The sequence below is a fragment of the Lutjanus erythropterus genome, chromosome 15 (assembly GCF_056507025.1).
Source record: "Lutjanus erythropterus isolate fLutEry1 chromosome 15, fLutEry1.hap2, whole genome shotgun sequence".
Taxonomy (NCBI): domain Eukaryota; kingdom Metazoa; phylum Chordata; class Actinopteri; order Lutjaniformes; family Lutjanidae; genus Lutjanus; species Lutjanus erythropterus.
This window is the reverse complement of record NC_139331.1, coordinates 21,154,997-21,178,441: the sequence shown is the minus strand read 5'-3', so window position 1 is coordinate 21,178,441 and position 23,445 is coordinate 21,154,997. Positions and strand designations below refer to the sequence as shown.

General features: G+C 39.3%; 1 protein-coding gene across 1 annotated transcript in view; it reads left to right on the top strand.

Moving 5' to 3' along the window:
* Window positions 1-23,445, top strand: part of lama2 (laminin, alpha 2) — a 256,482-nt gene that overhangs the window by 100,478 nt on the left and 132,559 nt on the right. Inside the window, exons 15-18 of the mRNA XM_084737401.1 lie at window positions 12,073-12,177; window positions 17,875-18,086; window positions 19,328-19,439; window positions 20,894-21,007. Of these exons, the coding sequence (XP_084593527.1) occupies window positions 12,073-12,177; window positions 17,875-18,086; window positions 19,328-19,439; window positions 20,894-21,007 (543 nt within the window). The remainder of the gene's footprint in view (window positions 1-12,072; window positions 12,178-17,874; window positions 18,087-19,327; window positions 19,440-20,893; window positions 21,008-23,445) is intronic.

The window sequence follows — 23,445 nt, the reverse complement described above, 5'->3', positions numbered from 1 at the left end:
TGAGGAGTGAGAGGAAAACAGCCTGCAGAGTCAGACTCTTTAAACTATTTTCACTCGACGAATGAAGGATTTATTTTGACCAAACCAGTGTTGGTGATTGTTGGAAGAGTGGACAGACTAACAGAGATGGTTTTGGTGAGTTCTACACGTTTTTTCTGTTGAGTTTGAATTAAGTTTTTTCCGGAGAGTTAACGAGCCAATTAAGGTTGTCTTTGTTTGGTAAAAGAGAGAAACTTGAATTCAGAAGGCATACGATTGTATTTCTCCATTTAAAGTAGAAAATAAGTATGAGAGCATGTAATTTCTAGACACTTAATAAGTTTATAGTTCAATCCGTGCCAAACCGTCAATAGTGATTATAATGGAATTTAGTTGATTTTTTTAATTTTTGTAATTCAAATTACTACTCTGACCATTTAGTAGCTATTCTGGAGCTTTGGATCAAGTACCTCTTGTTTATGTTGGCCCAAAAGTGGAGTTTCAAAATTCATTCTTGACCCTCCCTAACTTTTTGGGAATGTTTGAGTAAGAAACTGGTCAGAAAATATGAGAAAACCTGAGACTTTGTCAAAAGCTGTCAAATCCGAACCTCCGTGAATCCATCTTGTACCCAGATTTACTAGCAGATTCACAGCCAGAGCAGATAAAAGGCTCAAAAACAAGAAATGCTGATCATTTGGAGAAAAAGAGTGGCAGGATGGACAGACAGAGAAAGACTGCTTGGAGACTGAAGCAGGGAAATAAGGGGGGTGAGGGATGAACATAGAGAGAGGGAACATATCCTTTGCTGACAGCTGATCAAAGAAAGCTCAAAGTATGTTGAAAGTTGACAGACACACACAAACACGCAGCACAGCTTGAATTACATTTCATCAATTCCCTCCCTAACTCGGCCTCTAGCGACACCAACTTTCTCCAAACATTTTGCACCTTGCTTGTCCTCTATATTGTCCAGTAAAGAATAAGAAATACAAAATAAGAATGCTGTTGAGAGGAAAACCTGCTACAGGTGCACAGCTGAGGCTGAAAAGTGTTTAGAAAAATGCTCCGGTTTCACCTTGGCCATAGAGGCCGACACCTCAAAGTTGTGATGAATGAAATCTGTCTTAAAAATGTTTCTTTAAAATACCTTTGTGGAAGAAATTCTCCCTTTTTCAGCACAAGGAACATCAGCTTTTTACCAGGCTGCTGAGCTGTGACTTATGAGAGAGAAAAATGTGTGTAGAGGAGTTTGTGTATAGTGCCACTTCTAATCTGGTCTTGATTGCATGAGATCCCATTTCCTCACTTTCTTCTCTCCCTCTCCCTCTCGTTTTTTTCTCTTACATGGCTGAAAAAGTGCCTTTACATCAATCACAGTGGATTTGTTCCAGTTTTCATCAAGCAAATAATTTGGTGTCACACAAATTTGTGTTCCTGGAAAGTGTGTGCAAAAGCTCCACACAGCAATCCCATGGCTCAGGTAAAAAAAGAAAAAAAAAGAAAATCATTACACCTGGTTATCATTTCCAGTAAAACAACCTGAATGATCATCACAATCCTGATTCACCAGTGTTTTCATTGCAAAGATGTAATGAATGTCAAACAAAATATACGACACAGTGCGTGTCTGCGTTCAGTTTGCTACAGTTGTTGCGTTCGACACTCACACTAACATGAAACACAATACTCTAACGTACTCCCTACAACATACTGAATCAGTATGTACTGCACACTGTTCGCGCTGAAGTATACTCAAGCAATGTGTCTTTACTGCATCACATGACTACATAGATCCCAAGGTTGCTGGTCTGGGCTACCACTGAAGGAAAATCGAAACGCATAAATCAGCAATATTTTCCAGTATTATTTTAAGGCAAATTAAAGAAAGAGGGACTAAACAGTAAAGGCTATTGTTTGTGGTTTAAGTTTGATTTAAAGAAGAATAAAGAATTAAGGTAAAATAACTAGAAAGATCAAAGCTGGACCAGGCAGTGTTAGCAGCAACCATTGGTACACTATACTAAGAAGCAGAAGAAGAGGCTGAAGTGATAATCCAACAAAAACTGATTTAAAGATGTTTAAACTGGTTAAAAGTCCTGGATTGGTTAATGCATGGTCATAAGGATAATTGAAAAAGAGGTCATTTCTTTATTTTGTATAATATTATAACCCAGCCATGTTAATTACAGTCAAGAAAACATCGGAGCGTATTTTTATTTGCCATTCATTTTCATAAAGTTGCCAATATTTCAAATCTACACAGTTGATTTCTCACCTCTAAAATTCTCAGAAGCGAACTGAGAGATGAAGCAGGATATGAACATTGTAAAAATCTACAGGACAGCGTGAGAACGGTCTACCTCGCAGTCCGCCACGGATGAGAACAGCCGCGCGTCACGTCCCATGACCACGGTGAAAACGAGCACTGTAAGAGTGGCCTGTCCGTATGTGTGTGTGAGTAGATCACAATGAATCAGAAAAGAGTTTCAGTGATGCCTTTGTCTGATTTTACAGTGGAGTTTGGTTCAACAGGACCAAATCAGCAAAAAAAAGTGTATTAATGATGTAAAAAGGGACAGATGTCTGAAATACATTACCTGAAGATTTTCACCGAGGTAGTTTGTGTTTGTCAGGTTCATCCACTTTGATGGGGGCAGACTGACAGGACCCATTATCTCTTTAATTCTTTCTACGTAACGGTGCTGACCCTTGGTTTGCAACAACAGAATAATTTTTCACCTGACTGGCCAGAGGATTTTAGTTCTTAATAGCCAAGAAGTGATACGGTTGTCTTATTTAAACTGGCAGAGACCTCAGAGTTTCTATTGACAACCAGTTCAATCAGAGTGACTGCACTCAAAAGGGGGTGGGGGCTTGACACAGGAACAAAGTACCCTGATGGACACCACCAGGCATTTCTTGTGTGCACAATATCCACATGCTATGCAGTTGGAATACACCACACACTGAATTTGACATCACACTTAATAAAAATAGTATGTTTATATACGATTCTGAACACAGCCTGTATTTGTAGTAAACACTGACTTTCTCTTTGCAGAGGAAGCTACTTTTGTTCCCCTCACCGCTGTACTTTTTCTGGAAAACATGAAAGGGCATAAAAGTTGTGAACAGCTCTTGGTAACTGTTAAGACGTGGGAATTAAAATTGTCATGATGTTGATGCCACAGTGCCTGCATGCGTGAGCCTGACCCCGGCCTCACAGTTGAATCTGCACTGACTGTATTCAATAAAGGGTGTCATCTTGCCATTGTTTGTTACTTCTAGTCTGATACACAGCAAGCTGCTGAAGTTGACTTTCAAGAGTCAGTGAGCCGTGGGAGTGCAGAACAATAATTGATTGGCTCTAAGAGGCTGGAAGCAAATGAGTGAGCTGCTCTTAGTCATCTTCCTGGATGAGATGTGCATACTGAGTTACAGTCCATCCAACCTCTCCTCTGCCACCAGCAGGGATAATTATCATGTCATAGTCCTGCACAAAACCGCCTCAAAATTCAATAATTTAGCTTCCTTCTGTGTTTCAAATGGCACAGAAAATATGAGTTTCTGTGCTGTTTCTGCTAAAGAACTTGCAAAAACTACAGCATGTAGAAAATATATTGTTTTATTGAATGAGATGTCGGTTATATAAACCGCATGTACAAAAAAAAAAAATGCAGATCGGAGGCGTATCTGAATCAAATAGTCTCTGTATGAGGGAGAATGAATGCATGTCCATAGCTGTATGCGCGTGTATACACAAGTGTCTGTGGGCCTAATCAAGAACATCATCACCCCCATCCTCTTATGGCTGAAGAGTACAAAAGAGGACCCCCTGGCCATGGGTTTTTCTGGAGGCCTGGAGTCCAAAACAAGTACCTCCACCTCTGCAGTGTGAAAGCAGGACTGTCCCACAGCTGCCCAAACATTCTCTCTGTCCAGGGAAACTGCAGGGGGGAACCGATTCAACATACCATCAACTACCCCCCCCCCCCCCCCCCCCCCCCCCCGAAAAAACACTCAGGAAATAAAATACTTTCAGGGTGCACTGTCAGAAAAAAAGTTTGCTGCCACACTCCAGAGTAGAAATACGCTGTGGTTGTCATTCCTGCTCACAGTAACTTGGTTTAATTAATCAGGCCTTTGTTTCCCAAATCTTATCTCCCCTCTGAGAATTTGTGAAGCATCAATATCTGTATAACATGAAAGCGTCATAAAAAGCATAATTTTGGGAAAACCGTGAAGGATAAGAAAGACAAGAGATACGATGCCTCTGCAACCTGGGCGTGCTCTACCTCCACCCTGTTAAAAGTTCATATTCAGCCAATAGATGGTAGGATTGGGCGATATCAGCCACTGCCAGCCCATCTGGAGATTGAAGATATATTAGTGTTTTCAGGGAGATGTGTGCAAGCGCTGACTTTCATACGCTGCTCACACCATGTGCATTCATTATGTCCAATAAAAAAAAAAACTCACCAGGTGTCAAGAAAAGAAATATTCTCACACTTGTCTTCCTTATTACACAGCAAAAAATATAACTGTGCACGTTCTGAATTCAAGTTTCTGTACAAAGTTCTGGATAACAGATACAGATCCTGTTTTAAAACCAGGTGTAAATGGGGTGAGTGACATTTTACAACAGGCATGATGCAGCACAGCAGAAAGTCATTCTGCACAGAGGCTGTCCTCGAGGATATCGAACCGAACGAGACAGCGCTCGAACATGCCCCTGTGTTAATACTCACAGACTGGACTTCTGGTTTTGCTACTCTTTTTTCCCCCCACAAGGACTTTCTTTTCTCTTTGCCAGCATACAGTATATCGCCCTCTCTCTCTCCCTCACATACACACACACACACACACACACACACACACACACACACACACACACACACACACACACACACACACACACACACACACACACACACACTCACACAGAAGGTCAGTTTGGTTGAATGTTGTTCGGCACTACACTGTCTATTGGTCCATCTGGAGCCAATCTAACCCTACTGCTAGGAACAACAACAGTCTGTGTGTGCATCTGTGTGTGTCTGTGTGTGTGTGTGTGTGTGTGTGTGTGTGTGTGTGTGTGTGTGTAACCAGTAGACAAACAGAGTGAAAACTCCCGATACCAATTGCAAACAACCACAGGCATCAGAGAGGCGACCCAGGTGTGTGTGTGTGTGTGTGTGTGTGTGTGTGTGTGTGTGTGTGTGTGTGTGTGTGTGTTTATATTTTTATGTTTCTGTGTGTATGTCTTTGTTTCGCTGGGTATTTGTTCTTGTGTGTTCCTGTGTGTGTGTGTGTGTTTGTGAGTCATTTTAGGGGAGTTTGTTTTCTGAAGCTTTTGTGACAATCTGGTTTTCATTTCCTGAAGGATGATTTCCTTTGTCCCCCCCCCACCTCCTGCTCCCTCCCCCACCCTCTTTCTCTCTCGGCCCAATCTCCTGAAGAGAGCGTCGCTTGCCACTGTCTGCTTTTGTACTCCGAAAATTGAGGCGTACGAATGCAGATTGGCAAACATTTCTCTGAAGAAAGTAGCATGTGGTGGGCACAAAGAAAAGTTGCATGCTAAATTATTATTTCAGTTTAGGCACTGTCATTACTCCCAACAATCAGTCATTTGTTTCATCCCAGTTACTGTACTTTTCTTATACACCTACAAAGTTGGTGGTTGTTTGGTTTCATACCTCTAAAATCACCGTAGTTCAGTTTGTCGTGTTTCTGTTCCTTTTTGTTGCATAAAATCAAAGTGGTGAGAATATGCCCATTTATACTCATGTTCTAACAAGACACCATGTGAGAAAACAACTAATTATGACCATCAGAAGATACTGTTTAAAATCAAAAATACTGATTTTTTACCCTGGTCTGTAGTACTTTTTATCCATCTAGTTTGTTCTGGTGTGAAATGTGCATGAGCCTCTCTTCCATAAGTAGATGCATGCTCTCTTCTCCATGGTGAGATAGATAGATAGATATAGTTAGATAATTATTGTTCTCTGAAAGAGGAAAATTGTCACCACAGCTGCAGCAACAATACAAAACAGCTACAATATACAGACCACAGGTTACAGCACAGTCACTTAGGGAGAGAGTCCATATATGTCAAGTGCTGTGGTGTGTTCAGGGCAGAGATGGCAGAGGGCACAAATCCTGTAGCAAACAGGGTGCTTTTTTACAGATCAGGGATCTGTATCTGCAGCCCGATGGAAGGAGAGTGAAAAATGAGTTCAGGGGGTGGCTGGGGTTGGTTGGTGGGCGTTGTTTGGTAGAAAGAAAATAGTTTCTACATGAAACCGTTTACAGCGGAGAACTACAAACTGATGGCCATCTCGTTCCGTCATAGAGCAGGCAGACGTCTCTACAGCTGATGTCTCCAAGACTCTCCAGGGGTCCACTCACACACAGGCAAACTCGTTTTAGTTCATGGGTCGCACACAGCCCATTTAACCATGATTCACATCCTTATGTAGGAAAATAAGTGCAATTTCAAAGACAGTTTGTCCACGTTCAGTCAGCTTGTTATCTTTACACGTGAAGAAAAAAAGAACTGGTCCGTTTTTCTTGGAAAATGTGACATTCTGTGTCCATTTTTCTCTCTTTGGACAAAGACATTTCCCAACAGCGGCTCCTACGTGAACAGTAAGCTATGACTGACAGTGTTGTGTCTTGTATGTGGGAACATTTCATAGTATCAAAAGGAAAAGCTATAAAATCTAAACATCTCAGTGCTCATTCAAGACCTCCATTCAGTTCAGTTTTTATTGTCCTCCCTGAAGTTTGGCTTGAAGCAAAACCAGAGTCATCAGTGTCTCTTTGTGTACCAGCATTGTGTGCAGCTTTTTAATAAAAAGACAAAACAAAATATATCATATTTTGCATAACTAGGACTTTTTGCCGTGGAATTGAGAGAGGTATTGAGTGTGAAAGTCTAAAACTCTGATACTATGGCAACTTTAGTGAGCTGGAGGTTTGATCCCACTGATCTAGATGATTTAGATAAATAGCACTACAGGTAAGAGGAACAGTTCGTATTTTGGATTTTAGTGGTGAACTGTCCCTTTAATTTACTGTGACTATTCACCTTCAGTTTTATGTGTGACAAATGCATAAAGAAGAGAAACATGTTTTTCCTTGTTTTACACAATTTGTTCTATAAAATAATTTATTAGTATTTTGTTCTCTGCAGAAAGTCCAACAGTAGCAGAAATCTGACCTTTGCAGAACAACAACAGTATTAAAATCAGGACCGACTAACACTTGTAGGTCATTAAAATGCTCCGGCTTGGTTATTTAAAGTTTTTGGAAAAGTCATATTACATCAGGGCTCTAGTGGGAACCCTGGAGGAGGACTGAGGTCGATAGTGACTCATTTTCACACCTCTTCTCGCTCCATGCTGAACCCACTCCTTAGCATAGGCAGCAAATTAAATCTCTTAACTTTGCTTCCCTCGTTTACTCCCCTCTCTCCTTTCCTCCTGTGGATTTCATCCTTGTTTTGTGTCTCTCGCCTACTATCTCGCTGCACTTTATCCCATCTTTTGTTTTCATCTCCTAATTTCTGTCCACCTCCATCCTCCTTTTCAATTCACCGGTCTCTCCGTGCCTCTTCCTCTCACCTTTGCTCTGCGTGTTCACTTTGTTTTCGCTCTAATAGATAAACAGCAGTAGCAAAGAGGATGCTAACTCGTATGTCAATGAAACTTTCGTCAGTATGTTAGGCCAAGGATTTTTTTTTTTTTAAAGGAATTTGTACATTTTGTACATGTTGTACACTTTCATTGCAGCATGCAAAATATTCCTTGTAACTGCATCAGAACCTTTGATATGCAAAATGAACCAAAAACAAATATTTTCAGTCAATATTCAAAGATTCAAGGTCATTCATTATTATTATACAACACAGGGTTGTATAACAAAATTAGAGTGTAGTAATACACGCAAAATACAACATGTATAGGGATAATCAATTAAATTCAGAATACAGTAGGATGAAAATATAAAATAAATAGTTATAGATACATGTATACACCCAGGAAGTAATTCTGTAGTGTGCTTTGATGCCTCCTCCTCCTCTCCTGGAGTGGTCTGTGGCGGTGCGTCCACCTGATCTGACTGCATGTTCAAAAGATGACGACTACATTTGTTGATCATCTCAGGGTCTGTTGCTCTTGAATCCAAACCTCACACTTCATTTTCCAGTGCCAATGAGTATATTTCTGTCACATGTTTGCATGTTTCAGCAATAACAATAACTTAAAAAAGTTTATCTAAATCAATAAATTAGATTTTTCATCTTGTCATCATGCATTTAATTATATGAGATTATTTTGCTTCATATGAAGCTGAATGACTTTTGTCATGGCCGTGAATGAATTCATGGCCATGACAAAAGGTTCACTTTAATGAAGATTGTTTCAGGTTCTTGATGAGGGTTTTAACAGCAAGGATTACGTCTTGTTCTTCTTATTCTGACTAATAGAGTTAATAACAGGCTTATGGAGCTTTCAGGGGGATCAGACTGATGTCTATTGTAGCTGTGTGTGTGTTTCTGCGTATCTGAGTGTTTATTGTTCCTTCGTTTCCAGTCCCCATAATTCCCTTCTCCCCCTCCTTAATTCCTCTCTCCTGCTGTGCTAGTCTGTTCTGTTGGTCTTTTCTCTTTTCCCGTGTTTTCTTTCTTTTATTTCCTCTCCCCCAGGGTAGAGATGGGTCATCAGGTTGCCATGACAAAAGCTTCGATTGTTGTCCAGGTTGAGTGGATGGCGTCAGAGAAATGAGTTTTCTGAGAAATGTCAATAATTTCAAAGGAAGTAAATTGCTAAATTCAGGTGTGCTAAGTGGAAAGAGAATCATCCACAAAGTACAGGTACCACGAGTGTAAAAGTGCAACTGAGAATACAGAAGCTTTTTCTTTTGCTCCTGAATTTATATGCCGCTGAGTGGTTACTGAAGACAACAGTAAAGAGCACAAACAAGGATGAAACAAGCAAATCAATTTTTTATGCAAGACTTCTTTGCACAAGTGGGTGAGTTAAAGCACTTCTAGACTTTTGCAACCGTTTGGTGTCATCAGGCGTTTTCTGAAAAGGAAAGAAGAACAAAACGTACCGTATTTCAGCTTCAAATTGCTTTTCTTTGTCATTTTTCTTCAGCTTTCGTTTCATTCTTTTGAAATCCAGCGTATATTTACTTTTCAAGCTCTTTAATAAATATAAACTGGGAAAGGAAATCACTCTGGTTAAACTTCTCGGAGCTGAAGATATTCAGTAAGTGTCCGGTAAACATTGCTTTACATTAAAGCCCCTGGAAATGAGACTTTAAATAGTAAAAATGCACATATGATATCAAAGTTTAGTTTCTTACTGAACATCCACAAATATCTGAGTGTTTTTACTTCATGGTTTGTAACTATTAGAAAACCTGGTTCAAAAAGAACACCTTTTGTTGTTTCTTCAGGACTGTGTAGGTGTAGCAGATCACATTTTGATTGACATTTCCCTCACAAGTTCCAGCATGGAAGCTAAGCAATGTCCAGCTGCTGACCCTGTCTCCAGATATATTATATATTTTTCATGTATATAAAATATTTTCATGATTTTACTTTGCCGTCAGACAGCCTTTTCTAACAAGGAACTGAAGCTGCGGTCAGTGCTCTCTTCAAAGCCGCCACACTCCCTTGACTAAAACAGAAATTTTACCTCTCAGAACACGGGAATAGCTTGTCAATGGACCGACTCGGATTATACTGTTTTTTTAATATCTGATTCAGTGATTTTGGCCAGTATCAGACAGATGTTAGATCGGCTCTTCCTACTTTAAGCAAGCTTTAAGTATTTTCTTTTAACAAACATTCATACCTATAAAATGTTTGGAATACAAATATATATTTCTAAGATGTATTTGGCTTGAGGAATTTATTATGTTCAATCAAATAAACTAAATGTGATTTATTGTTATGCAGAATGTCTAGTGTTGTCTGAACATCTTCTGTGGTGTCTTTTGCTGTCATCATCCTGCTTTTTTGTTGCCGTGTAACAAACTGGAGGGTTTTTTTTTCTGTGTAAGAGACTCAAGTGTGGATGCAGCGTCCACACTGGAGTGCAGATAAGCTCACGGTGAAGGAGGCTGAGCAGCACAAGTGTCTGATATGTGTAGGCTGTGTAGTGTGTTTAAACTATGATTTTACTGTCTTCTGGAGTCTAAATCAGCAAATGGGGTTAGATGGAGAATAAGTGTTAGTCAATAAAATGTCCACCCAAGTACACCTTCATGCCCACTAGTGTGTATGCGTGTGTGTGTATTTTCAGTCAGCTGTGAAATGGGTGATTCCTCCTCTCGGTTTAAGAACTGAGAGTAATGATGTAGAATGGAAGAGGTTTATAGAGGCATTAAGCCCACCTCTCACACCCCTCTATCTCTCCAGCTCTATTTCTTCGTCTCTCTCCCCCCTCCTCTTCCTCAGTGTCCCCCTCTCTCTGTTTTTATGGTGGCATTATTATCTCGCTCTCCCACCCATTACTGTTCAGGTTGGAGCAGAATAATAAATTTCAGGATCATGCAGACGCAGCGTTTCTCCACCTGAAGCTCATTCTGTGGACTCGACAGAAACTCTGCAGTGAAACACACAAGACAACAAAGATTGTAGCATTTTCTTGTTTTAACTTACTTTTTAAACATTTTTAAATAAAGCACTCTCTCATTATCGGAAGCTGTAGTTGTGGTGGTTTCGTTGTGTTGCTGTTGAAGTGTAAGTGGGGTCGGTGCAGTTGTGCTGGTATCATAAAAGATTGGTGTACAGTGCATCTTAAATTATATACATGTGAGAATTATATTGTTGTTTTTTTTGCAAGATACCCACAAAATGCAGTTTCACTGTTTCAAGTTGTACATACTGTATGAAATGTACCAAACGTGCAGCTTCAAAAACAAGTGTTATTTTGCAGTTCAACTAATTATTCAAGCTGATGTTTAATGCTATGATGGGATTTCTGAGACTTCTTTAGACTTTGATTCTGCAGGTTGCTGCTCAATTTTGTTGCACATTTGCTCCAATCATGTGACTGTCAGTTGATCCACAAATAATATATTGCCGGATGACCTGTGTCTTGCAAACTAGCTTCCGTTCTTTTACTTATCAATGCCCTGTGGAGTTTTCTTGGAACTATATTTTTACATTCAGTGTAAAAATGCATTGTTGTATCTTTGTGATCCAGCAAACAAGATGGATGCACTTCTTTCCTTATAAAAGCATTTGAAGAACTGATTTTTGTAGCATCACCTGTGTGTGTGTGTGTGTGTGTGTGTGTGTGTGTGTGTGTCCTCACAAGCTTGCACAAGACAAACAGACTAAGGACCCACTCAATGAAGAACTGCGATATCACACCAAAATACCTCAAACTGTCTGCTATGTCTTCAGTGTTTCTCAGTCATCTATTTACCTACCCTTGTCCAGGTTGTTCTTAGTTTCGGTTTCCTTTGTGGCCTCAGGGGTCGATGTTCAAGTTACAGTTTTGTTTTGAATCTGAAAGCATTTAGCTAAGCCTGATGAACTCCATAAACACCATAAAATAAACTCAATGCCAGTGAACAAATGTGTACAAGTAGCAGCTTGCTAAGGCCCCGTGTCCCCAGCTGAAAACACCAGGCGCTCTTCTGTAAACACTCTGAAAGTGCTCTGATTGCTGTGACACTGAATATCTGCAGAGGTGACAGTTAATGTATTTTTGCAAGTAGCTAGCTCCTTGTAAGTAAGTAGCTCCTTGTTCTTGATGAGGGGAAGGCTGAAGCACATAGGAAGAGACGACGGACCTGCCCGGTCTATGTGGGTTGTTATGTTGTGGGCGAGGAAACGTTAAGTACCATAGTTTAATTGAAGATGTGCTGGGTAAAAAGTGTCAGTGATGAGTGCAACGTTTTACCCAAAGTTGAACATTTTTCAACTTTTGGCACCCCTTTTGATATGTGTATCAGCAACCAGTAGACTCATTGAACACAATTAATGACGTCTATAATTTTTCAGAACTCTACAAAGTTTTGCAAGTAACAAACATGCTTATCTCTATTTCTCTCTTTCTTCAGCTTACAGCCTATGGAGGGAGTGTGGTTTACACAGTGTCTTACGCCACCAGCCAGCAGGAACAAATGGCCATTAGAATCACTTCAGAACCTGACCTCATCATAGAGGTAAGTTTTTCAAACACGCATAAAGATATCACAGAGCACCGGTGTACGCTAATATTAAAATCTAATGGAGTACTGTTTAACAACCTTTATCTGTGCTGTTTTATATATTTGGTTTTGAAAGTTTATTAAATCCAGTTTGTGAGATTCCTCAGGAACAGTGTGCGGTGCAGAGCCCTTAAAATAAGCTCCAGTTCTCTGGGCAGCACCTTGGTCAAAGGCATTGACCAGGAGTCTTCCTAACACTTAACACACGCTTGGTTTTAAAGTGGGAGGAAATGATCACGAGCAGAGGAAACCCACATGAACACACAGTGTGAATGTTTGCCTGTTTATGTGTTTGTGTCAGCAGCATTATTCATCTTTTCCCACAAGCCATTGACTTTTGCACCGGTGAAGACCACTAAACGAACTAGCAAATAAAACTGTTAAAACGCACACACAGACACACACGCTCACACACAGACGCACACACAAGCAGCTACAGCTGGCAGAGAAATGCTGAACATAGCAATAAAAAATGCAGATAGAGAGTCTCCCTCCCTTCTCTCTCTATGTCTTTATAATGAGCGGGTTGTGATATGATGTATGGCAGCAATAAGCAAAGCAGCAACACTATTAGTTAACTGTTTATATCTCCTATATCACTAAACAACAGTGTGTGTGAGAGTGTAAAATACACACACAAATACAAGCAGGCACATAAGCAGGTTGGTGTTTGTGTTTCTACGTGTTCAGTGTGCCAGAGCTGCAGAAATGATCCTGTTATTTCACACACAACTTTCTACCAATGAGGTGTTAAAGAAGAGAGAATTTTATTTAGAATAGTTGGAAAAAGAAAATCAAATTCTGCATCTGTAATAAGCTGCAATGAACTGTGGAACTGTCTGCTTCTCCTGCACTGACTGGAAAATAATTAAACAAAAATAAAAAATAATTATACATAAAGTTTCATCCTGTAGAGATGTGATTATAGAATACAAAAGTAAAAAGAATAATTGTATCGTGACTTTGAATTTTGTGCCTTTTATGTATTTGGAAAGAAGGAACAATGAAAGGAAAGAAGGAAGAGAAGAACGTAAAGAAGAAAGGACAAACCATAGAGATAGCAGGAGACAGTGGAAGGACAGAAAAGGAAAAAGGAAAGGCAGAGAATAGCAAAGAAGGAAAGGGAAAAAAGATAAAAGCAGGATAAGGAAGAAGGAAACAAAGGAAGGAAGAAGGAATGATTATAAGGAATAAAAGAAAGGAAAAAAGGGATGAAATAAGTAGAGGGAAATAAAGGAAAGAAAAAAGAGAAAAGAGAAGGGGAAGAAAGAATTGAAAAAAGGATGAAAGAAGAAAAGGGAAGCATGAAACAGAAACAGAAGGACACATGGGTGGGAAAGAGAAGGAATGAAGGAAGAAAGAGAGAAAGACAAAGGAAAAGTGAAGAAAGAAGGAAAACAATAAGGGATGGAAGACGGAAAGGAAAAAATTAAACAAAGAAAGGAAGAAATGAGAATATAGAAAGGAAAGAAGAAAGGAAGGGACACAGATAGAAGGAAAGAAGAGAGATAGAAATGGAAATAGGATAGGAAAAAGGCCTAAAGAGGGAAAGGAAAGAATGAAAAAGAAAGGATAGAACAGAGAGACAGGACAGAAGAGAGTTTAAAGGAGAGAAAGGGAAACAAGACAGAAGAGGGAAAAAAGAGAATGAAAAGAAGAAAAGAAAGAAGAAAGGACACAATGAGACAGGGAAGACAGCAAAACAATGGAAGGAAGGACGGAAAGAAAAAGAATGTGAGCAAGAGAGAAGAAAGAAGGAAAGAAGCAAAGGAAGAGGGAATGTAAGAAGGAAAGGAAAGAATGAAACAAGGAAGGAAGGAAGGAAGGAAAGATGGAACAGAGGCTGAAGCACAGCAGAACAGAAGAAAGCGAGAAAGATAGCTAGGAAAAGAAAGAATTAAAAGAAGAAAGCAGAGGGATAAAAGGAAGAAAAGAAAGAAAGGAGAAAAACATGAGGCAGGATAAAAAAGAATGAAGTGAGGAGGAAGAAAGAAGTAAAGGGAGAGAGGATAGATGAAAACAGATGGAAGTAAGCTAGAAGGAAAGCAACAAGGATGAAGGAAAGAATGAAAGAAACAGCAAGAAAGAGAAAATCAAAAAAGTGGGGAAGGAAAGAAGGAAACAAACAAAAAGGAGTGAAAAGTAAAGAACCAGGAAAGCTGCAAGATGGATAGTCACAGACCAATGAGCTTGTGTTATTTAAAGACGTGTCAGTGAGATCGACAGACAGGGAGGAGACGGGAGGAGGAGGAGAGGAGGACAAGTGTCGGTCTTGTTGTCAACAAAAAGCCTCTCCAAATGATGACGATAATGAGCCACCTACACACTGTCAACCGTCTTTCTCCTTCTTCACTGTCTCTCTTTCAGCCTTTGTCTCGTTTTGTTTCTCTCTTTTCCCCCCACTGTTTACTCTCTGCATATCTGCATCAACTTGTGATATTGTTCATCGCGTGGTTTTTGTGAAGCGCAGGAAGGAGCTCGTGCCTTGGTTGTAACTTTGTGGGATCTGAATAGACAATAATCTCTCTGTCTTTGTTTGTCTGTACGGCTTTGTTGATTTCCACGTCTTTCTCTCAGTTCGGCCCACTTCATCAGCCTCCATCAGTAAATACCAAGCCTTTTATGATAATAATAACAACAACCGATGTACTGGAATTATTTGCATCTGGAGTTTCTCATTTAGCTTAACAACAAGATGAAAACATGATTTGATTTGTTTCCAATTTCCATTATAATGCTCACCAATGCAAATCATTATATTTTGAGTTCTCCTTTGGCAGCTTTGGCAGCCACTCTGCACTGTAGGTGCCTCTGTAGTGCCAGATTTTTTTTTTTTACATGCAAGGCTCAAGTTAGCAACTATAAATATGGAACATCCAGGTAGACTTTCAGAATAAAGGCAGACAATTACTTGGTGAGGTTTAGGCAACAAATCAACTGTAGCATCACGCTTTGGGTCAAAGAAAGTATTTTAGTTCTGTAAATTAATGCAAGTAACGTCAGTTACATATGTTATGTACCTTGAAAGGAAATCAACTTTGACCACTGGTTTTAATAATTAATTAATAATTCTACAATAATTCTATTGTTTTAAAACAGTTCGGACATAATAACTGTAAGAGATTTCCACGATTCTCTAAAGTTATGTGCTGTTAGGGCTGAGCAGTGTGAGCATTATTGCTACAACATTGTAGAGATGACTGTTGGTACTTTTACAGAATATTAAAACACACATTTTCGATATATTGAAATAATCATCAGTAATGTGGATAGAATGACTAGGTGGGAAAAGGTAAATAATAAAACGGGTAGAACAGTCAGAAAATTACATTACTTTACTGTAATGCTGCCTTTCAAACCAGGAAAAGGCAACACTCATATCATGATATCAATATAATATCGATGTATTTCTCAGCCCTGCTGCAGCATCATGGTTTGAAGCATATGGGGAACTGACCAAGCTGCTGCTTTTGATAAGCTGGGAGTCAAAACTGGCTGTAGCCAAAGATGTTCCTCACAGAACCATCTGGGAGATTAAAATGCTTTCATCACACTGTCAGGTTTTTGTCAATTTTTCAAGTGTAAATCCAATTTTAAGAGGAGAGACTTGGAGATTAGGGACGGTTTTATTTTAGATTTTCCCCCAAAAAATCCCTCCAAACACCAAAGGTAACAATTAAAACAAATCCTGCTAGCAAGTTTTGTCTGTATAGCAGAGGACTGATACACAGTGTGGGTTATATTAGGCTATGTTATGTAAACTGAAGAAAAGCACATTCAGTTTAGTTTCCTCTCAAATGTTTTGCTGATCATTAAAGCTGAATATCCACCATCTGTCTGTCTTAAATCCTTACTGCCCCTCCGAACCACATAAATTCAGCTGCTCGGGGTCTCACAATGAAACAATAACAAAAGACATATTTGATGATGTTATGAAGTGGCGAGGGATTTAGTTTAGTTTATCCAGCACGTAACAACACACACATTACAACATCAGAGAACAGATTCGTAAAACAAAGCACGCAGCACAGATAGCACAGTGTAAATGATGTAAACGTTGTTATCTTCACTTTTAAACCACCACCATAGTTCATAAAAATCTGACGTGACTCAGGCAGAAATAATTTCAATGGACGAGTTAATAAAGTTTCTTTCACATTAAGTGCAGTCACATGTGCCAACTTCCTTCCTTCACTCTCTGATGTATCCAACATATCCTGCGTAGTCCTGGAAGTTACTGCAGCCAACTAGCCACCGAGGCTAGCTGGAAACGCTTACCTCGAATAAATTATGGATGTTATGGAATTTTATGGATTTTAAACAGTTTGAAACATTTCAGATAATGTAAGCACACAATTTAAACATATGTCTAGTGACATTTTAATGCAGACATGTTACCTATAATAGCTTTAAGTGGTGTGTCAGCCTGAAAAACCAACCAACATGGTCAAGTTAAGAACTATAAATAGAGTGTACTGAGGCTATTGGTCCTCTGCAGCAGTCGCTGGTTTGATTCCCACTTGTGGCCTGTTTGCTGCATGTCATTCCCCCTCCCTCTATCCCTGTTCCTGTCATGTCTACAGCTGTAACTATCCAAATAAAGGCAAAAGCCCAAAAAATAATCTTTAAAAATAGATTAAAATAAAGGCACTCCTCAAAACTCCTCAGGTTAGGCAACAAAACTATTTTAATTTAGGCAGATTAGACAGAAATGTTACATACTATAGCTTTTAAGTACTGTATCAGCCTACAAAAAAAGTTTGAGACGTGCCTAAATTTCCTATTATTTAGTGAGTTTGATTTTACTTATCTTAGTTTCAGGTTCACACTTCTCTTCTTGTGTCTGTAATATTCCCACTACCTCTTTCTTGCTCTTATAATATATTTGTGACTAATATTTGAAGGGAATTTGAATGGGCTTGGAGCTGAGAGCCAGGGGAAGAGCTACTGATAGGTCGACTAATGCCTTGTTGTTGGTTTTGGTCTATTCATGGGATTTCTATTGGAATCCTTATCCTTAAATTACTGAATTTAATGTTTTTTTTAGGTGTGAAGATAGAAGTGAAAGACAATAAAAGATGGACAGTATAAGGCTCTTTTTCAGAAACTTAATGAAAACAATTTTCTCTGAGGTGACTTTGTCTTTTTTTTTCTTGTCAATCTGCCTCTTTTCTTTGTGTCTCTCATTCTTCCCCTCTTTATCTCTGCATCTCTCTGCCCTGTGACTGCTTTCCATCTCTTTATCCCTCCCTCCATCTCCTCTCTGTCAATTAGTTTATATTTAATGGTTTATTGGCACGGTAAGCTCTCCCTCTCTCTCCTTCTTCCCTTCCATCAGTAGTTGTCACTCTGTGTTAGCTGCTACATGCCATTGATCTGTTCTCAACAAGAGATAGTCAGATACCAGGCCCGAGCTCAATTCACTTTGCATTCAGTCCATTCAAAATGTCAATAGAAACTGCAGCTCATTACCTAATGACACATCATTCACTCTTACTCTTTTTTTTTTTCCTCCAGTTCAGTTGAATATCAAAGTCTTGTCTGAGAGGGGTGTCATTCTGTATTTATGTTTTGGAGGACATTTTCTAGACTTTTGGCATTAAAAGTGAACTGCAACTAATTAAAAATGTTTCTTTCTGCTTTTTCTGCCAGGGAGGCGGGATGAAGATTATTGACAGAAGATTCGGCCAGCCGGTGTACCCGTACTCGCCGAGCACCAATCGCCTCGCTCTGCTTCCGGAGAACTTCCGGGTATCGGAGAGCGCACAGCCAATCAGTCGGAGGGATTTCCTGTCTGTTTTAGCCAATGTGACCAGCTTGATGGTCCGGGCCTCTTATAGCACAGAACACAGTGCTGTGTACAGGTACAGACACACATACACATTTGATACGTGTCAGTACACTGACATTTAAACTGTTGAGCACTATTGATTGATAACATACAACGGGTTGTGTGTCCTGGACATAGACATCATTCTGTTTGCTTTAAAATTCCTACAAATCATCCAGTAAATGTAATGTGAACCTGCAGCCTCGTGTCTACGACCGAATCAAAGCCATGATGATCTTCAGTCCGTCCTGAGTGATATTGCTTAAATATTATAAACAAATATAATTATTCCTATTTTTGTGTCCGTATCTGTACTGCTGAACATCATCATTATAAAAGAAGCGTCTGAAAAACTGTTGACAGAACACCTCAAACTGCAAACAAGTTCAATTATGACTCTTTCCATTATGAATTTATAACCCATGGAGGTTTTTTATTTGAAAAACTGGCCGCATGCTGCGCAAATAAACCGAGAAACTTGAAAACAATTTCGGTGATATGTGCCAGGCAAGCAATTTTCATTAGACTAGGTGAATAGGTGGTGTTTAATACATTCATGGATGAGGTAATGTGTTCAAGTTTCATTCACATAACATTTAGTCATGTTCACTGCCTTCCTTCCTCCCTCTCTGATGTATAATCCAGGATTTCCTGTGTCTTCCTGGAAGTTATAGCCACTAGAGAGGGTAAAGGGGAAATGATGCTGTTGACAGGCAACCTAATGAAACACACTATTATCTTAAATGAAATGATAGATTTCTCTGGTTGTTGGAAACATTTGGATAATGTAAGTACACAGCAACAAAATATATAACATAGGTTTCGTTGTTTTTCGACATTTTAATACAAAAATGTTATATATTACACCTTTTAACATATTAAGTATTGAATAGTAGCAACAAATGTGAACTCTCAGCAGCTTTAAACGAGATGGTATTAGTGTTATGAAGCAAAACGACTTGCCCAGAGTTGAGACTCTCAAGCAGCTCTCTCTTATGGCCTGTACTTTAACCCTTCATAACCTAAACAGAAAGATGGCGGTTTTACTGGTGAAGCTCATTGCTGTCTAGTAAATTCTGCATGAGAGAATGAACTCGGGTCATAAAAGTTCTGAAAGCCTAATCAGCCAAATAGCCTTGTTTATGTAAGCGAAGGCGTATGTTTGACTGTAAAAGTAGACAAACTACCAGTGTGCAACATGTTTATGCTTGATTTTTTTATGTGTGTGTGTGTGTGTGTGTGTGTGTGTGTGTGTGTGTTGCTGTGTGTATGTAGGCTCCACTCCTTTTCAATGCAGGTAGCTAATCCCTCTGCCAGAGGAGAGAGGAGAGCAGCAGCTGTAGAAATCTGCTCTTGTCCTCCTGGATATGCTGGAACTTCATGTGAGGTAAACACACTCTCTCACACACACACACACACGCACACACACCTACTGCAATTTTAAAACTCCCTCTACAATAATCAATAGAAAACAGCCATGGAAAGAAGTATGTTAGCGTGGTGTAAAAAAATATTATTTTGAATAGAAAATGTCTTCGTCTAAGTAAGCACTTGAGTACTTTTGTTCACAGATGACACATTAAGTCTTTTCAAATTAAATTCATTGACAACAGTGTGTACACGTGCATCATGATTCTGCCGTTGCTGCAAAAATGTTTATTCTTTAAAGCTTGAAAAAAACAGGGAACACATCAAGAAAGTCAAGGCCAGTTATTTGTAATTTTCACAATGCATGGATGCACAATCAAAAATAACGGAACCATTAATAATTCAGCTGTATCAGGCATAACATTACCTACAATGTCTCAAGCAAATTTCAAGTCTTTGCAAGTTCAGTTTTATTCCACAGTGGGGAAAAAAAGGTAAGTGAATGAGTGGCTGCATGGAGAGCAGCGCTGGAAGAAATACTCAGATCCTTTACTTTAAGGGCAACTCCATCTGGGTTGTTTGCTGGGTTATATTACTGCTGCATGTTGAATTTTACTGCTGAAGATGCTTGAGCTAATTTTTACGTACTTTATATACTACTTTAATCGACAGCAATGCATCATATTCACTAGGGTTATCATATGTTTGTAGCGTGACTGTCCTGTGAGAACCACATAATCCTAAAAAGTTAACTTTTCACAAGCTTAAAAAAAACAGCCCTGTTTTCAGCTTTGTGATGATGCATTTCCAGCTAATCCAAGAGGGTTTTTAAAGAGTTTATTTTGCTTAAGAAGTAGGAAAGGAACACTTAATCCTACGTTTTATGCAAAAAAGTTCTAATTAAGAATCACCGAATTTGCCTCTGAGATGTAGTGAAGTAGAAGTATAAAGTTGTATGAGGTGGAAATACTGAAGTACAATTTTCTTGAATTTTGACTTTTAATTTTGACTTTTTACAGTAGTTCAATGTAAAATGTTACATGACACCAACAATTTGTTTTGCGAATAAAAGCCTATGGTGCACTTTGTGCAGTTTCAGCTGGATTTATTTGCAGTTTATACTGAATGAGCTATAAGAAAACATCCCAGAACATCAGCATGATCCGTAATGAGTGGTCTTGTATTTAAACCTGATTCTTACATGTGTTACTTGCAGTATCACTTGGTTGATTAAAGGATTCCAGTTTTCCCTTTAGAGCCTCCCGAGAAAAACTTAAAACAAGGTCAAATCAGTGTTTAATTTCAGAATGCAACTGACTGCTATTCACAGTGCAGCACAAACAACTGTTCACACATAAACACACACTTGAGGTGCTAATTAGAGGATCACAGGGTAATTACTCCACACTACAGCAGCTTAAAGACAGTGTGTCTTCCTGTCTTTCTAACTCTGTGTGTGTGTGTGTGTTTCAGGCGTGTATTACTGGCTTTCGGAGGGTTAACGGGAATCTGTACAACGGTGTGTGTGAAGCTTGTCATTGCCACGGACATGCCACACAATGCCACGAGGTCACAGGACACTGCCTGGTAAGATGATCAATAAATTGTTTGTCTAATTATTTGGTTTCCTTCACTGCTCAGAATTGCACTGAAGTGATTTTCTTTGCTCTACTCTGTCTCTTGAATTTGTTAGCCAGAAACAAACAAAAAGCAAAACAGAAAAAAAAGAAAAGGAAAAAAACAAAAGTTTTTTCCAGGGAAAGAGGCACAAAACATCAAGTGTTGAGTGCATCAAATGTAAAAGCTTTTATGAAGAAGCTTTCGTGCTTTTGATATTTACAGAATGTCAAAAGACAATGGAAAAAAAGTGGAAAAACATATTGTGAAAATTATTCCAAGTTACAGTATTAGAATTTTTAAACCGAACAATGCTTGTATTGTACTCACAATAAATACGCCATTCACTTTAATTTCTCTTTTAACTCAAAAAGCTGTCACCCCATTTATCATCATTAAGGTATAATAGTAAGTAACCTGCCTGTCATGAGTAAATGAGCTGACATTTTTATTTATGTATCAAACTGTCAACATGCCCGTTTTTTAAAGCTGAATAATTGAGAGGTTAAATCAATTGGCTGGGAGCCCTGGATTCTCACATTTATTGGTCCATTTATAGTTGAGAGGTCAACACATAAACTGTGATCACTAATAAGGCTGCTGAAATCTGGAACAGCCTGATTCGTCAGTAAGCTGTGTGAATATCCTGAGAGAGCTTGAAAAAGGGGAGATATTCCCTCTCTATATCATTTTATGACACAAAAGCGCAAATTAGAGCAACGTAAATGAATCACTGAAACCATGACATCATGTTGGGGAAAAAACACACATTGATTTTATGTTCAAGAGTTAAATTAGACGTCACTGTTTCAATACAGTGTTCTTGGAATCGCCATCTAGTGACGACCAGGGGAACTGCAGGTTAGGACACTTGTTTCCTGGATTTACACACACACATAAACACACAAAGATCAATGCACAAACACACATTTAAATATACTGGAGTGATGCAAACACATGGATGCACACTCACACACGCATATGCCAACCTGTGGACGTGCGTCTGCACACACACACATCATCACTCCCCAGTCTACACATCGCCTCAGGTTTAAGCTGTCAGTTAGCATCAAACTAAATACACACACACACCAACACACACACAGTCATACACACAGCTATGGGTTTTGTGTTACCATGTTATGTTTCATTATAGATGAGGAGGATGCTGGGATGTGTCGTAGGGAGGAACACACACACCCACGCACACACAGACACACACACACACACACACACACACACACACACACACACACACACACACACACACACACACACACACACATTCTGAGCCAGACGAAAACAGACAGACAGGCAGGCTCAATCTCTCTCTATCTTACACACACACACACACACACACACACACACACACACACACACACACACACACACAAATACATACATCCACAGAGAGAGAGACAACTTGACATAAACTCACAGATGTACACACACATGCCTCCTGTACACACATTTATACAGAGTGACAGGTAGACAGACAGACAGATGGACACATACCCCCCCCGTCCCTCAGGACTGTGTTTTCTGGCTACAGTTGAATGACTGAATGATGCCATGGTCCTATAGGTTGATACAGCGTCTGTTTGTGTGTGTGTGTGTGTGTGTGTGTGTGTGTGTGTCAGAGTGTGTTTCAGCAGCAAAGAGACATTTGATCTGAGAGGGAAATGATTTGGAACATAACTGACATCCAAACACAAACATGCTCATACACCCACAGTTGAAACTGTAACTGTTGGTGCAGCTGGACACATAAAAACAAACATGTCAGTCCAGAAAAGAAAAGAAAAGAAAAGACAACCTGATTTCTCCAGAGGGAGGAACACAATTTTATCTCAATCTCAATTTATAAAATATCCCTAAATCTTAAACTGAAATGTTAAATACTAAATTTCTATTTTCATTCTGCACCAGATTAATGTCATACTGAAGAAGTATTTTTAATTAACTTCATTTTTGAGGCAGCCTTGAAATTAGTTGTTAAGGAATTATTTACATTTTGTGATATTACTTTTGGTGGAGGCAGAGCTGAAAAGCCCAGTTCATTCGGCATTCACAATGAGACAAAACTGTTTTAGAACATCACAGGGAAAAGGTGCAGCAGTAAAATGGCCCATCTTAACTTGACTCATGCCAGCTGATGGCGTTGCCTGCGACTCGGCGTGTGAAGTCACGCAAAAACTGTCAGAAATGGCAGAGTTTGGACGGAGTAAAGAGAGGATCACCTCATCAACTTGTCTGAGGAGCAGCTGTTTTCTGCCAGTGGTCCCTCCCTTTATTCAGTCTGTACCTTGATGGCTTTCGGCTGCGCACACACTGTCTCTCTCTCTCTCCACTCAGACACACTGACTCCACATTTTATGTTTTCATTATTTAATCAATGAAGATAACTC